Raw genomic sequence first — 16,583 nt, 5'->3', positions numbered from 1 at the left:
TCGCTCGGTATAATTTCATAAAATCAAAATTCGCATCCCTTTCTTTCTCAAAAGATTTGCATAAGTCTATCCCAATCTTTCAGTCTCCAAATTCGATTGAGCTAAATTGAATTTATTGTGATGTTCAAAAGAAGAAGAAGAGTGCGAAAGAGTAAGATAGACATACGCAAAGCTTTTAAGAGAGAAAAGGATGTGAGTTTTGACTTTCCGAAAATTTCCTGATCTGGTTTTTACGGAAGTTATTGCCAATATTACTTCAGTCAGTGTTAAGGATAGAGGGGTCAGATTTGTCTAAACTTTTTGATAGGATTCGTGCCAAAGCAATTAAATTTTTGAAGCTAATTTCAGTGGAAGATCTCGAATTTTATTTTGAATTAAGCCTAGAGATCAAGTTGTTAAGAAAAATGGGAGATATTTTAAAGAAAAATGTTATTTTCTGCGGTACAGGCAAAATCCAGAAAGCCAATATTCAATTGTTTGCTTTCATGTATTCGATCATAGAGTCAATCTTCACCCTATCACCACAAATTTTTAATTGTAAATTGTTAAAAAAAAAATCGTTTCGCAATTATAAAGATGAAATGAGAAATGCATTTTTTGTAAATTATTTTTATAGGTGATTGGAAGGTCTTTGAAACCTTAATTACATAAACTTTTTAAGTTAAGATTGTAACGGATAAAGTATCATTAACCTTTAACTCAAAATTAAAAAAAAATATTAAATTTGACATTAAATATTTAACTTAATTCTTTCAGCTTCCTCTTTCTCAGAATTCGGATTTCTTTAATTTCTTAACAGCAGAACAAAAGTAACTAATAATCTAAGTTCATTTCAAGCATTGTCATTGGATCCTATGGCAATATTTTAAATCAAAATTTTCAAAAACTTCCAAGGAATTTCTGAGAATTTAAAACAAAGCTGTTTAAAAAAATTAATATTGCTTAATTTTGATTTTGAAATACAAGGGAAAAATTTAGGAAATCAATTTCTTACTCCTTTACTTTATACAAAAGACGTGCCGGATGTCTGTCAATTTTATTTAAAAACTTATCAATTAGTTTAGAATTTATTTTTGAAAAAGATAAAGATTTTAGAAAAAAATCTAGACACTGTAGCATAGGTTCGCCTATGTAATGTAGTCTTGATATTGATCTGAAGAGCGCATTTAATCGGTCATGGAAAGATTAGATTATTAGAAAATTTGTGAATAAAACCTCAATCTAATATTGTTTGACTTTTAAAATTAGATTTAGAGATATATGTTTTTTTTATAGATTGAAATATTAAGTGTAGGGGAAAGTGGCCTACCTTTGAATGCGGCAGCTTCAATTTTTCTTTTATTTCCCAAAGCTAAAATTCAATTTTTTTTTCGAAGTTTATAGAAAATAGTTAATAGTATTAACGGTAATAGCTATAGCTAACAAAATAGAATTTTTGCTTTGAGAAATAAGAGAAAAATTGAAACATTAAAAGGCTGCTACATTCAAAGGCAGACCACTTTCCCCTACACATTGATTCAATTCAGTTAATAAAATTAGCCCAAAGTATATAGAAGTGCAATACTTTAAAAATATCTGAAACGTTTGTGGCTATAGGGGAAAGCTTTCAGGCTTCGCACATGTTATATTTTTTCCATATTCCTCTTATGAATCTGATCTATTTATGGCATATTTTCAGATTGGTCAGATTCATTTAAGAAATATTGGGAAAATATGAAGTATTCGAAGGCAGTGTGTGCCCCTTATTGTACTTCCTATTTTCAGAGCGTGAAAGCCTTCCTCTATCCTACTTTTCTGGCCCAAAAGGGCACCGAATTCATTTTATAACACTTTTGCTTTGCTAACATCTATGTTATCAATACTCTAAATTTTAGGGGAATCTGGGGCACCACTAAATACGGGGTACTACCAAACACTAATTTTTATTTCTAAACTACTTGGACTATCGCAACCATTTCTTCAGTGGACAAGTATCCCTATAATGCCTATAAATTTCTATAAATCTTGTCCTCTGAAGTCGAATATCTGATTAAAAAATCGCAGTGTTTGGTGCTACCCCGTGTTTGGTGGTGCCCCAGTTTCCCCTATCATTGTTTTTAAAGTTCATTCATAAACGGTATTATTGTTCTTTATTATTTCAGATTCGTACTTCCCTAGTTATCAACCCCTATCCAAGTTCTTTGTTCAATTAACTCAATTTGGACTTCTTCGTTTTTTTCGTTGCCTTTACTAACACATGAGCCAAAAAGAGCCTCTTTGGAACACTTTTTCCTCCACAATTGAGTCTGCGCAATTGACTCAAGTTAACCCCTTGCGCTAAATTGAAAATCATTTGTGGAATCTCCATCGACTGTAACTGCTCTCAATATTTTTGCCCATCTCATCGAGCAATTTCGCCACAAGTTCAATTAAAATATCTCTCCTCGAATCACTTTTCAAATAGTAAATAACTTTGACGCGTTTCACTGGAAAATGCTTGTGCGAAAAATTGGAATTACTAATAATATATAGCGCTGGAGAATCTTGAAGCCGAGCATGTCGCCCATTCAATGCCACTTTTATCTCTGACCATGCATCTCAACATCAATTCCCTGTTTATTTTTCCCATTTGCTGCAGAAATTATTTTATTGAGTAACATGAAACGGACAATATAAAGTTATCCGATTGCACTGCAAATTAACCATTACGTGGGACAAATATTTAGTGCTCGCGAAAATTTGATGCGTTTGCATTAAATGATACACTGCCCGCAATGGGATGATAGATTCCACTGCAGAGTTAGAATAAGAAATTAAATCCTCATTAGCATTAAGCATTCACTTTTTTATGATGCTCCAATGCTCGTCACAACTCATAAAACTTGTTCAACAAAGAGTATATGCCCATAAATTGACGAAATGCAACCATTTCAGCCAATTGAAAATCTCGCCGTGATAATAACCATCTCGTGGGAGTATCATTTCATGTTGCCTTCAAATTAATAATGCAGTTCGTGTTGACTGTAATGTCTCACTTATTTGTAAATGAAACTGAGCTTCTCACATATAATTTTAGTTTTTATTTTGTAAATTGAATTTCTGCGGTTTTGTGCGTTTTGTTGCACTTAACTTTACAACAATTTCTGACAATCGGATTATTGGTTTAGCTACAGCATGCAGAAACAGCTAAAGATTTACTTTAAAGAAGTTCCAATAAAGATAATAACTGTTCTTAGAAGTGCGAAAAAATGCAAATAAATTTTTATGGAAATTACACTCATTTATCTGAAGCTGTATTTAAAGATGAAATGATAATTATAAGTGTTCGTTTAATGTTTTGAAAAAAATAAAAGAGATTCTTTAGCATAACCTCATTCATTGTTTTTGTACAATGCCCAGGAGTACTAAATACTAACCGATTTCAATTCTGCTAACCTTAAAACGACGCTCACGAGGTAGTGCCACTACCATATATTTGGTGAACACGTTTTATTCGAGAACTGCTGACCGGTCAGCATATTTGTGCAGATCAAGTCACCAAAAGTATGCTAAAAATGTTGCTTTTTTCAACTAACTGTGCTCGCTGGGCGAACACACTTTAGCAACTCAAATAAATAAATAGAACGATATAGTTTCAAAATTGAATCTCTCAGTCAGAGACATAACCTCAAATTGTAAAATTTTAGAGCTCTTAACTATCGATGGCTCTTATCAATGGCCTTATTAACATGATTTTTGTAATTTGCTAGATAAATTTTAAATTAGAAGTTTATTTCTAGTTACATTAAATAAAAAACGATCAAAAATAGAATATTTAATAGTAAAATTAGGATGAAGGTTAGGAGAAAGTTTTATCGAGTAGTACGAGTTTATCAAGTTTCATAGTTCATACTTTATCAAGTATTACCACGAAACTCAAAAAAATAATTTCTGACTATAATATGTATAGGGGAAACAGGGGCACCACCAAACACGGGGTAGAAACAAACACTAATTTTTATTTCCTAACTACTTGGACTATCTCAATCATTTCTTCAGTAGACAAGCATCCCTATAGTGCCTATAAATTCCTATAGGTCTTGTCCTTAGAAGTCGAATATCTGATTAAAAAATCGCAGTGTTTGGTGCTACCCCGTGTTAGGTGGTGCCCCGGTTTCCCCTAGTGTTTTAAAAATTTGAAGAAGTATTGACGATTTTTTAAGCGTTTACTGGGCCCTAGTCCTACATAATCTTAATGGGTCCTGGTCAAAATCCCGAAAGCCAAAATCCTCCAAATTTGCTGGAGGCAAAGGGAAATATTCTGTGTCTTGGAAAATTATTCTAGAGATTTTCCCCCACATAATTTCATCTCTTTCAGGATTTTGAAAATTCGGGATTTTGGCTTTCGGGATTTTGGCTTTTTCGGGATTTTGGCGTTCGAGATTTTGGCTTTCGGGATTTTGGCCTTTTCGGGATTTTGGCTGTCACCGATCTTAATATTCAGTACATAACCTAAAAATTATTATGTATAATGACACAACCTTAAATTATGCGGCAACTTTTTTCAATGGCTAAGAAAAATTGTTAAAATTACTGTAGAAATAAATATAGCACAGAACAGTTTTATAAAAAAAATTATTTAAGTGGAAATTTTAAAATAAAATATTAATTTAATTCAAAATTGAAAAAGCCAAATAAGAAAGGAAGAGTAAGTGGGATAGAATGTGAGTCAAATTTGAAATTTCGGTCTAAAAACTTTTTTGCTCTTCTTTATGTTATTATTCCGAAATTTTTACACCGAAATTCCAAATTTGACTCACATCATATCCCAACGGTCGACTCTAAACATTGGATTCATCAAGTAGGATAGTTTGTTGTTTAGTTCACAAATTATAACCTTAAATTTCTGATAAGTGTTTTTAGAGAATCTTAAAAGAAAAACCAAATAATTGGAAAGTTAGGTTAGAGCAATGATATTTCCATTTAATCGCATTTTTTCGATTTCAAGATATTATTCTAATTGCAAAGACATTTTATTTAAATTCAGTATCATAACCAGAACTATAAGGAGCATATCTTTAATTGTTTTTATATTTTTATCGCCATATTTTCTTATTCACTAATTGCGAGTAAGCCCTATCAACATAGCCTTAATTACAGTCCCACACTGGCCGTATAATGTTGAGCTTTAATTTAATTTAATTTTGCCATACCTACTTTTATATGGAAAAAACAAAAACTGAAAAACAAACTTAATAAAATATAAGGAAAATATTAAAAAAAATAGACCATGTAGACCAAATAGGAAATAAATGATAAAAAATCCAAAAATATTTATTTTTTAATTGAGAACTTTTAAAATGAAAAATAGAATTCATTTGAAAAATTCGTAAACTAATAAAGCATGCTTCAGAACTAAAGTTAAACATTTTAAAATAAAAAATAAATTAGAATGCAATCTTTCATTTTCGAAATTTAGTAAACCCGAATATTTCTTCTAATTTTGAGGATATTTCTTCAGTTAGATTTTTTTGAAAATGTTGATTATTCACAAGAAGGTTTATCGAATTATTAAGGTTAGTTTTAAAGAAACTTAAAATTATTCGAATTAAACCTTTTAGTGAATAAATAATAGATAAACTGGAGAAACACAGGGCAAAAGAGAGCTATTTTAAAAGGGAAATGCATATGTACATGATCTCTTTTGCTTTATAACACAGAGGAAATTAATAAGTAGGGGAAAGAGCGCTACCTTCGGACGATTTATGCTTAGCACAAATAATTTTTTTATGTATTATAAATGCATGTGGCCCATTATAATATTATATTTTAATAGCTACAGTAGACTCTCTCAAATTCGGGCATATGGGACCGAAATGTCAGCCGAATTAGACAGAAATTCGGGGGACAAACTTTTTGAAATGCAACGATTATTTATTCATGTGCATATAGATATTGAGTTTACACACTCATATATAACGTAAATTACATGAAAATCCCTCAATAATGCAAAATCACATCAAAACTAAGACAAACCATGCCAAATTTGAGCATATTTGAATCATTTAATAATCATAATCAAACTTGAAAAATTACAACAAACTTTTTTCAAATCTAACCGCTGCCCGAATTAAAAAGTAGCCCGATCTTAAAAGAGCCGAATTAGCGAGAGTCTACTGTAGTTCAATGCCTCAAATGTTCAGAAAAGAGCTATGGGTGAAATCCATACGGAATATAGAGAAAAAATTGAATTGTCCGAAGCTTGAGTGGTCCAAAGGTAGCACGCTTTTCCTTACACTGAGAAAAAAGGGGGTCCGATTAACTTTTTTTCCTCATAATTTTAACACTTTATAGGTGTAAAAATATATCAACATTTTTTTATGTTAATTTTACACCTCTTTAAGGGTAAAATTAACATGAAAAAGGCTAACTTTAACCCCTAATACACCTAAAAAGCATAATATTTACACCGATTTCGGATCAATACTGCAGGGTAAAATTAACATTTTTGGAATGTTATTTTTACTTTTTCGGATTTCTCTCAGTGTACTCAGTCATAATTCTTCAGGGGTATATTTTTAGGCTTAGTTTTGAATTCGAAAAAAGAATAACAAAAATAATTCAACCTTAACCTTCCGCTGTAAGAACAACAAAAAACAATAAATTAATTAGGGCAGAAAAAGGAAAAAACGTAACTTCTGAGAAATTCCACGCAAGTTTAAACATCTAAATTTGCAATTTCCTCGATTTATGCTAAAACGAATCTTATCAGTAAATTCCCGCTGTCTTATCTCAATGATCCATGATCTAAGTCAATCTCTCGGAACTTCACTTGATCATTTCAAAACAACACTATTTACCCTTCAATTTTCTGTCTTGCTAACTTTTTTGCAGCAGTGTACGGAGATTCGCATGCGCAAGTAGCAAATTTGATATTTATTTATGTGTCGGGAAGGAAATCAGTGGTGCGGCATTTTTGTGTTTATGCTCAGCCCAAGTTAATCTTATCGAAAATTAATTTAAATTGGATGTCTCAATGGGTGAGGTTGTAAGCCTTCTGGACTTATTTATGTGTATTTTTTCTCCCTTTTGCAGCTCCTCTCCTCATTGGCGTCCGACTTGGATTTAATGCTCAACGATCTGAGGGCGACGCCACCGAGATTCATTCAACCGCGAGCATCAATATCGGTCGTGTCCCATTTGGGGTGAGTACTTTAGTCTTTTCAGTGAGTCATCGTGAATGCAACAAAAGATTTGGCTCTTTTATAGGGGGGGTTAGGTCCTCTTTTTTTGTGATTCACACCCTTTCTTTTTGGTTTCTCCTATAATTCATCGAATGGTGTTTCCCCATTGAGCTTTTATTGATGTTCGCTTGACTGAGCTTCGGCTGGGCTTTTTTACCGGTTGAACTCCTTTTGGGGGAATGGGGAGTCTTGTCCTTTTGTTTACTTGCAAACATTTTCACGTGGTTAGACACAATAATCTCTGAGCGGGGAAATGAGGAATTGCACAAGAAAGTCATTAAAATCGAAATATTGCTCAAGTTTAAACTAATGGGAAAGTTCTACCAAAGTTTATTTAAAAGTTTCTCACTGACAGATTCACTGTGAAATACGTTTTAGCAAGGGTTGGAAAGGGTATTGCTGGGAGAGAGAGACTCTTAGGAATTTTCCACCCATCATCGAAATGCCACCGACAAATTCTCTTTCATAACAATAGAAACGCGTGTTTCATGCAAGAGCACAAAAGTACGGCAGCTTAATACAATTAATATAATGAATTTATGTATAATATGGGATGAAAGCACAAAGTCCCCATTTGTGAAAATTTCTACCCCTTTTCCGGTTGGGCGAGAGCTTCTTCATTAATTTTCCAACATTCAACAGCTCATACAACAATGATGACATGATAATATGTACAGAAAATATCTCTCCCACTTTTTCACAACAAAAATGGACCCATTGATGACATCCTCTGATCTTTTCACACAGGAAAGTAACATTCTTGTCTCTGTCGCTTCATCAGATCCCAAAAACTTACTCAACCATCCCTGTTCCGTTAAAATGCTGCACAGAGGGTGGAAAGTTTGCAGAGGGTGGACTTTTTCATTACACTTCCTCTTGTGATTATTTGTGCAGGGATCAAATATTGAGAGAGAAAGGCGAGAAAGGGTTCCCTAGCAAAGGGATAACAGAAAAAGCTCCCTCGAGCCAATTTTAAATCATGAATGTAACAATCAATGCTACAAAATTGGGAGGAGTTTTATTGAGTCTAGTTTATTGGAGATACTTTGATTGAAGCGAAGTATAGAAAATCTAAAGAATTTCAACTTGAAAAATTAATTCAAAGTGTGGTTATTTTGCTCTAACCTTAAAGTCTTTTGCTTTCGTAGATGTAATCTACATAACATCACTGCATCACTTGATGTGGATACTTCAAATATCAAATATAAAAATTATATCATCTTTTAACTAATATTTGCGAATAAGAAACAAAAAACCTAACCAAGAAACATTGATTATTCTGGTTGTCTTCATTTAAATTGTGAGGTTATGTGAGCAGCATAGCTGTAACATAACCTATCACGAATTTACATGGGATAGGCGACTTCATATCCAACAATTTAATCAGGTTATGTCACGCTCCTTATCTATGATTAACACTTCTAAACTCCCTCACGACGGAGAGAATGAAACTCTTTAACGTTTACAGTCCCTAAGTGACAAAGTACAGTAGACTCTCGCTCAATCGGCTCTTTTTCAATCGGGCGAAAATTTTTGTTAACAATATTCACATTTAATTATGAAGCTAATTTGCTCAAATTCGCTGTAGTTCTTCCTATTTTATCGTGATTCTTTATAATTGAGCGCTTTTTGTGGAATTTACAAAGGCTTTGACGACGAAATCTATCGATAAACCGGATGACATTTTGCCCCAAATGCCCAATTGAGAGAGAGTCTACTGTACTGGAATAGCCGGATCCACAGAAGATGAGCACCACAGGTAGGGGGAAGTGGGGCACTTTTGAAATTGGAATTTTTCTTCTATTTTTAAGTGGAACTGAGCCATATCATAATGTTAATTTAGCTTCTCAGTCTGTGTGTGCACTTAATTATATCACGATAAAGCTCAATTTTATTTAAGAATAAGTAAAAAAATCCGAATTTTTCCGAAACTGAGGTGCCCTACTTTCAAGGGTGCCCCATTTCCCTTTACGGGGAAGTGGGGTACTTTTGAAATGAGGTAGCTTTGAAATTTTGGTTTCGTTCTCCTATTTTTAAATAGAGCTGGACCTTATCGTGATATAATTTAGCACGATGAAGCAATTGTGAAGCTAAATTACATTATTATTCATTCCATTAGGATATAAAGCTCAATTTCAAAGACAAGGTAAAGTGCCCTCAAGTCGACCGGTTCCTCAATTCGATCGGTAGAGTTTTTTATTCAATTTATTTACATTTGCACTAATATTTGGCGTATGATCTAACATTAATAGGCCAATTATTCCATAAATAAACACGAATCAGTGACAATTTTATAGAAATTCACCATTAAAACATTCAAATATTGACCACCGGTCCAGTCGAGGAACCGGTCGACTCGAGGGCACTTTACCCTACTCCATTTCAAAGGTGTCCCACTACCCTCTGCTAATTCAATTTGGGTCGGTTAAGAATAGAACTTCCGTTGAAGAAAGAATGAATTTAAATGCAAAAAATTTTTATACACTTTTCCTGGATAAATTTAAAAATATTTTGCTAAAAACTGATTTGTAAAAAATTGAAATAAAGATTATATTTTTAGTCCATTTTTTTACATACAGAAGAAAAAGAATACTTTGTAAAATTGATCGTAAATGGTTGTGAATTCCCGCACTGGGAAATTAGAAATGCTTGTAAAGCTTATAACCTACCATCAAGTTAGTAAAAGTGTGTGCTTTTTCATAAACTTTGCTCGAGCAGTTATTGTCCTTTTATAAACATTTGTTCGTCAATCTTCGTAAACACAGAGAAAAATGCACGTAAAATTTTGTCATTTGTTCGCAAATTGTTTCCAAATAAAAATATATGAACAAATGTTTGTAAAAGGACAAAAAATGTTTGTCAATTGATTATTCTACGAACAGTGTTAGTGAAAAAGTACAAGCTTTTACGAACTTGTTTTTAGGTTATATGCTTTTCAAGCATTTTGTAAGTATCCAGTAGGTATTCACAAATATTTACAAACAATTTACGAAATATTTTTTCTTGTGTTTGCCCCAAAAAAAAAACTTAAAATTGTCAAAAATCCTGTTATAGTTATAAGAATTTGATCATTTAGGGGAAAGTACTCTCCCTTCGAATGTTCATGCCTTCGAATAATGTGAATTTCTTTTATCTTCCCTAAGACATTTATACCACGTAACTAACATTAATAAAAGATAAGCTAACTAATTGTTTGTAGGAATGTGTAAGTCTCTTGGGCAATATAAAAGAAAATTCACATTATTCGAACGCATGAACGTTCAAAAGGAGAGTACTTTCCCCTATAAAGAAACAATACAAGTCTTTCAAACTTCACAACTTCGTAATACCACCATTAGGAGTGCTAATATTTAAGAATAGCTTTTCGAAATTGAAATATCAAATATCCTGAAATTCCCGTATTCTATTTCGACCATTTCGACTGAGTTTAAATAGGAGAACTGTTCCAAATTTTGAAAATGCTGCATATTAAGAAAGGAATAATCGGCGATGGTGGTAGAATTGAGCTGGGTTTCTTAGGACAATCTGTCTTTACAATGAGCGTCGAATATGACACACAATTTCACCAGAGCTTTCAACAGCTATCTTGTCTTCCTCGATGGTTCTTGGTTGGTCTTTTTCTTAGAATTTTCGTTACTAATTCCTCTACTTTCTTATGCATAAGTGTTTAAATTTAAGTAGTAGAGAATTTTCTTCTTTTTTCTTTGCACAGCGAACGGACTGGTACTTGTATATAAATTTGGTAATAGTTGCACATAAACCGGTGCTGTATATAACTTCCAAAGTCTAAAATCTGAAATGCAATATTTTTAATACAAATTGAAATTATTTGTTTCTTGTTTGCAAAAATTGTTTGGAACTTTGAAACTAGTTTACCGTATTTGTTTTTCTCTTAATTATTTTTAATATATTTATAGAGGAATGAAAATTTAGAAATTGCTTTGTGTGCAATATCGGACACCGAATTTCTCGAATACCTTTAGCTTTTCGGAACCCATTTCAGGGATTTAGGTTCTATGGATTTCTTTGCAAAATGAAGAAAAGAAAAATTCAAAGAACTTTAAGACGTAAAAGAAGTGTCCGATTTTGGAAGTTGTCCGATTTTTGACACTGTTCTTCTTGGTTTGACTGTATTGCAAATTATAATATTACATAATCATTCCTTATTCTAAGTATCACAATCTGTAAATTACAATCAGTATTTAACCTTTGCTGATGCTAAACAACATAACCTGAAAACTCGAGAGCTTTATCGTATATAGGTCACCAGTGAAATCAACATTTCTATTAATCCATGTAATACTACTCAATTTAAAAAATAATTTTAAAGAAAAAACAAAGTTTAATTACGTGCTTATAAATTTCCTAATTTCTGACAGAGGTACTTCAGCCTACAAAGTGAATCTAAACATAAAAGTTGTCCATATTTCACAGAATGAATTCATCTTATTTGGAGCTACTTAAGTAGCACCTGGGGAAAAATTATCACTTCTCTACGCAATGTTTGAATTTTCTTCCCACTCTCAGATGTTACATTTTTTCTTCACGTCTGATAAACAAATGGACATGGACACGTTTTTCATATTGAAATATATTCCCACAACATTGAGGCAATCAATCCCCTGGTTGTATCTCTCTTTGAAATGTTGATTAAATTGAAGGTAAGCAAATTGGCGTGCGGAATTGCTGATAAGGTTTTCGTAGGGTGTAAAAAAGTAGCTTGGTCTAACCAAATTAAATTTTCATGTCTGAAAATCAACATTCTCCATCGTTGTCCGAGGAGAAAAACTGTACATCATAAGGGAAAAGTGCAGAGGGATAATTTTTTGGACTATCTGCACGTTCACCGCAACAGACCGCTCTATATCAATGCTAAAGGTGGATTCATGAGGGTATGAACACACATAAATGACACCCTCAAACGACACCCAAGGGGATTCGGTTTTTTTTTCTCGCCACACTTACCCCAAAGATTTTTAGCTGCCCCAGGAACCTTTAGGGGTTGGCTATAAATTCTTTCAGTTTTTCGGGATGGAGTTAAGTGTTTCGATGTGAAAGAAATTGGACACTTGTTCATCTACACCGGGGACATATTCTTCTTCCTATGAATTTTTCAGGATCAATCTGAAAAGAGGTTTCGAATAAACAACCATTTCTTGAAGTTTTGTATAGGACTTCGAACTTGTTGAGAAAAATTTAGAACATTTTTCTCATATTTAATTTTAGTTGGACAACTTCAGTGAAATATGTTGAATATTTCCTTATCCAAGTTACTTTGAAAAGTTTTAATCGTATTCTCTGCAGTTAGTTTGAATGTGACCTGGCTCTCGACACTTATTGCAATATTTTTCTAAATTATATTTTTGTTGTTAATTTAAGAGAAAATAAAATGAATTATGGTAAGGCTTTTAGACTAATTTGAATGTCATGAATATAAATTTACGGTTTATGGAAGTGCGGATCATGTATAACAGTTCAAAAACGGTTCGGGTTTTCAAAAACGGGTTCGTTCAAAAATGGTTCGGTTACGTTTAAACAAATAGAAAAAAACGGATACAGGGGGTCCCGGGATTATGCATATCGGGATTATGCAAACATATCTATGAATCTTTGCCTACCACTAGGAGGTAATTTGTGTAATCATTTTTGAAATATCCCTAAATATATGCATTTTTTAGGCGGTAACTGTTGGCGCTGAAAATAGCCCGAGAAATTAGGGCCAAATATATTTTGCATATTTTACGGCGTTTCTGTAACTTATTCGAAATAAACCTCCTGGGGGGTATGCAAACTTTCTGTAGGGGAGACTGGGGTAAAAAGTCACAAATCGAAAAATTCAAAATCCAATATCTTCTAATGTAAAAAAGATAGCGGCTCAAATTTTTTTCAATAGATAGCCTCCATAGACCTTCTTTAATGTCGTAAGTTTCTTAGAATTCGAACAAGGAATTTCGAAAATAAAAAATATCGAAATTTTTAGCCCTATTTTTCAAATATTTTCCTTGCAGAAGATGACAATTATTACCTACTTATTTTCCAAAATTGATGCACTGGGGAATATTTTCTAAATAATTTGGATTTTTGAATACAAATCCGCTATCTATTTTAGAATTTCACAAAAGTTCTTTTCTCCAGAAATCCCTTTATTAAAAATGGCCACTTGGGGTAAAAAGTAACAAAAGGTATAGAGCAAAAAGTAACAAAAAAGCGAAGCAATTTCTGATGTCTCACGGTGAAAAGAAACGTCATTATCATGTCTCGCCGCTTGTTTGCATTGGTCAAACGATTTGCACTCTTTTGTGTGTTTTTTTCTAAAATAGCTTGAAAAGCACTTTTCTCGTATTCTCACTTTTCTCGCAGAGAAAACTTTGTTTTACAAAGGTGTAGATGAATAAATTTTCTATGAAAATATGTCATCTTGGTATTTTTTTCAAATTTAAGGAAGCCCGTGATGAAGCGAATCAAAATATGATAATACCCAATGTCTGGTACTATTTGCCCCAGCATTTTTGAGAATAGTCAGAAAATTTACCTTTTAGAAATTGGCTCGATAAACGTATTTCCTTACAAAATAGAGGAAAATTACTTTCGCAAAGTTGTAGAGCGGTAAATTTCCTATAAAACTGCGCTAATTAGAAATTTTTGAAGTTATGTTTATCTTTAAATAGTTTGAAAAGGTATTTTTATGGCCACCAATATTTCACCCTCTAGTCCTTAAAGGGTTAAAGTAATTCAGATTCAAAAAAACACATCGTACAACCATCCTTGGAAAATTGCATCATTTGCAGTTTGGGCTATTGTGCGCTACAAGCTACTTGAATGTGGCCATACTCGTGACATATTTAACACGATTTATCGAAAACGAATTTCAACTCCACGTTCAATTCAACAGAGTTTATTGGCCCCTTAAAACGCAATGTAAAGCTCTAAAGAAGAGTTTAATACTTGTTTGGAATAAATTTTTGATTTTTTTTTGTGTAAACTGATGCGCTTTAGCAGTGTCTCTGGATGTGACCTTATTCACCGCACTTCTCGCAATTTTTCCCCATCTGCTTAATACCGGTACAAGAGATAGCACTCCATAAAGTTCATTTGGACCTCGACAATATCCAGTGTGGATTAAAATTTTTGGTGAGACACAGAATGTGTTGAGGCTTTCGCATTATATCCAATTAAGGTGCTTTTCTGTCTCTGTACTTCCTCTCTACAACATTGTAGCATACTCTTTGTCTGGCTTCTACAAATACCGAAGGGATGCCATGTGTGTTGTGCCAGGAGGTGGGTTTGATTAAGCGTTAGTCAATCTTACACATGGCTTCATACGAGAGGGTGGCCAATTGGTTTGCCTTGTGCACAAGTGGATTTATGGGAAACCTAATTAAGGAATTTGATTTCATATTAACTCATACACTGAGCTCTTTCATAATTGATGCAATTGCGTGCCAAAATGACATAGTCATTCACTTTGCTGGTTTTTGTCTTCTGTCACATGAACACTTGTACACCATCTATTGATTCTTCTTGCGGAGGTGTTTAGTACATCCAGATATGGTCTGAAATTCACGGACATATAATCTCCAAGCCATTTCCGGTCATGCTGAGATTCTCCGACTACCAGACACTTACCTCCCAAACATCTCCAGCAAATCTCTGTCTCTGGCTTTCGAAATGCCCAAGAGCAAGAGGATGGTCCATGGATGGAGAGAGGTCGATGATATTAGTGTAGCTTGTATGACGTAATTGCTAATATAAATCAATTCTCATGGTGTGTGCTGAGTCTCTTGTAATTAAAATCGCCACAGAGTCGCTCCTTGTATAAATTATGTGGAGCATTTCAGGAAATATCGCTACCAGAGGGGGATTTCTGGGGGCAAAACACTTGCCATTCCTCTCACATTCCAAGTCCTTGTTTGTGCTATATATCATGAGAATTTTTCTCTCTGCGTCCTCCTACAACGCATGCAGAAATCTTTCCTTCGTGATCGAACAGTATTCTTCTCCAGCATTTCCGCCCAATTTTGCAAAATTCCTTGAGGCTTCGCAGATTGTACGATTGTTGAGCAAGAAAAAAAATTGCTAGTGCGTAAATCTTGGTGGATGATTCATCTCTTGTGAAAGAGTGGTGCGGTCTTGTTTGTAGATAAATGCAAATATAAATGGTATTTTTATTAAGAAATGACAGAACAAAAGGCTTAAGATCACTCTCAAGATGATTGAAATGTTCACAGCTTTGTATTCATATTACTAAGATAATTTGCGCTAATGTAACTGAAGAAACATTGTCATCAAATCCATTAACTTAGGGATTTATTTTATTTATTTTTTAATCTATGAATATCTTAAAATGGTATGGAAAGAAAGAGAAAATGAATCATTTTATCTAATAACACACTGAAGGAAAAGTAAGTGCAGCTGGTGGAGCCAGTAAAACGAAATAAGTTTTATTCATCACCCTGAATACCATAACAATGACTTTTATTGAAGAAACATTGTGTTATTACTGCATTTTGTTTTATTAGTTTCATTTTATTTCTAACAATTTATTTTATTCATTTTTATTTACTTTTAAATGTTTATTTAAAATTGTATTATGACCAACGCACAATAACTTTTGTTTGTAAACATGTGTTCATAATTTCTCATGAGAATGAGCAAGATGACTAGATCTAGATCTCAGTCACTCTCAATCAAATGTCAAAAACATGTTTACTAAACAAAAGTCATTGTGCATTGGGCATTATACTTTTCGCTTTAAAATTCTTATAAAATTACTTAAACCAGAGGATGATTTTAATAAAGGGTTGATCGACCTCTGAGACAATTCTCCGAAGACTTTTAGTTACTATCAATAACCGTTTGGTGTCCACTTTTGCTCACGTTTGATAAGATGGACGTAAAACAGTAGGTATGTAGTCTAATTCATATCACTTAAATGTCACTATCCAAAAATAACCAAATTAAACATAAATAAAAAATCGAGTAATAAGGGAAGGTGCCCAGTGCCCATGCTTCGTAATGATTAAATTTTTTCCATGTTTCTAGAAAAAAATTGATTCATTGCACAGGTATGGACACTTTCTCATAACATATGACCTGTCTTTTTCCTGTCAGACTAATATTGGTTTGGTATAGGTTATTTTAAATGGTCCATAGTCCATTGTTTAATACTACTCATGGTTCAATTTATGCCAAGTTTCTTTTCGATCTGACAGGTCTTTCTTAACTTGATAGCCTTGCAAGCCAATTGAAGTTGACGTTATTAGTTCATTTTTCAAAATGGAAAAACTTGAAAGAAATTCAACAAAAATCTTCAAAAACTCAATCAGAAAAATCATCAGACTTCTGACTGATTGACTGACTTCTGTGTCAGTCAGTCGAATG

General features: G+C 33.2%; 1 protein-coding gene across 3 annotated transcripts in view; it reads left to right on the top strand.

Annotated features, from left to right (window-relative positions):
* Window positions 1–16,583, top strand: part of LOC129797963 (protein sprint) — a 179,183-nt gene that overhangs the window by 40,645 nt on the left and 121,955 nt on the right. For all 3 annotated transcript variants that reach the window (XM_055840864.1, XM_055840866.1, XM_055840865.1), the window contains one exon: window positions 7,054–7,163. In XM_055840864.1, coding sequence (XP_055696839.1) covers window positions 7,054–7,163 — 110 coding nt within the window. The remainder of the gene's footprint in view (window positions 1–7,053; window positions 7,164–16,583) is intronic.

The sequence above is a fragment of the Phlebotomus papatasi genome, chromosome 1 (genome assembly GCF_024763615.1).
Source record: "Phlebotomus papatasi isolate M1 chromosome 1, Ppap_2.1, whole genome shotgun sequence".
Lineage (NCBI taxonomy): Eukaryota > Metazoa > Arthropoda > Insecta > Diptera > Psychodidae > Phlebotomus > Phlebotomus papatasi.
This window is presented reverse-complemented; position numbering and strand designations above follow the sequence as displayed.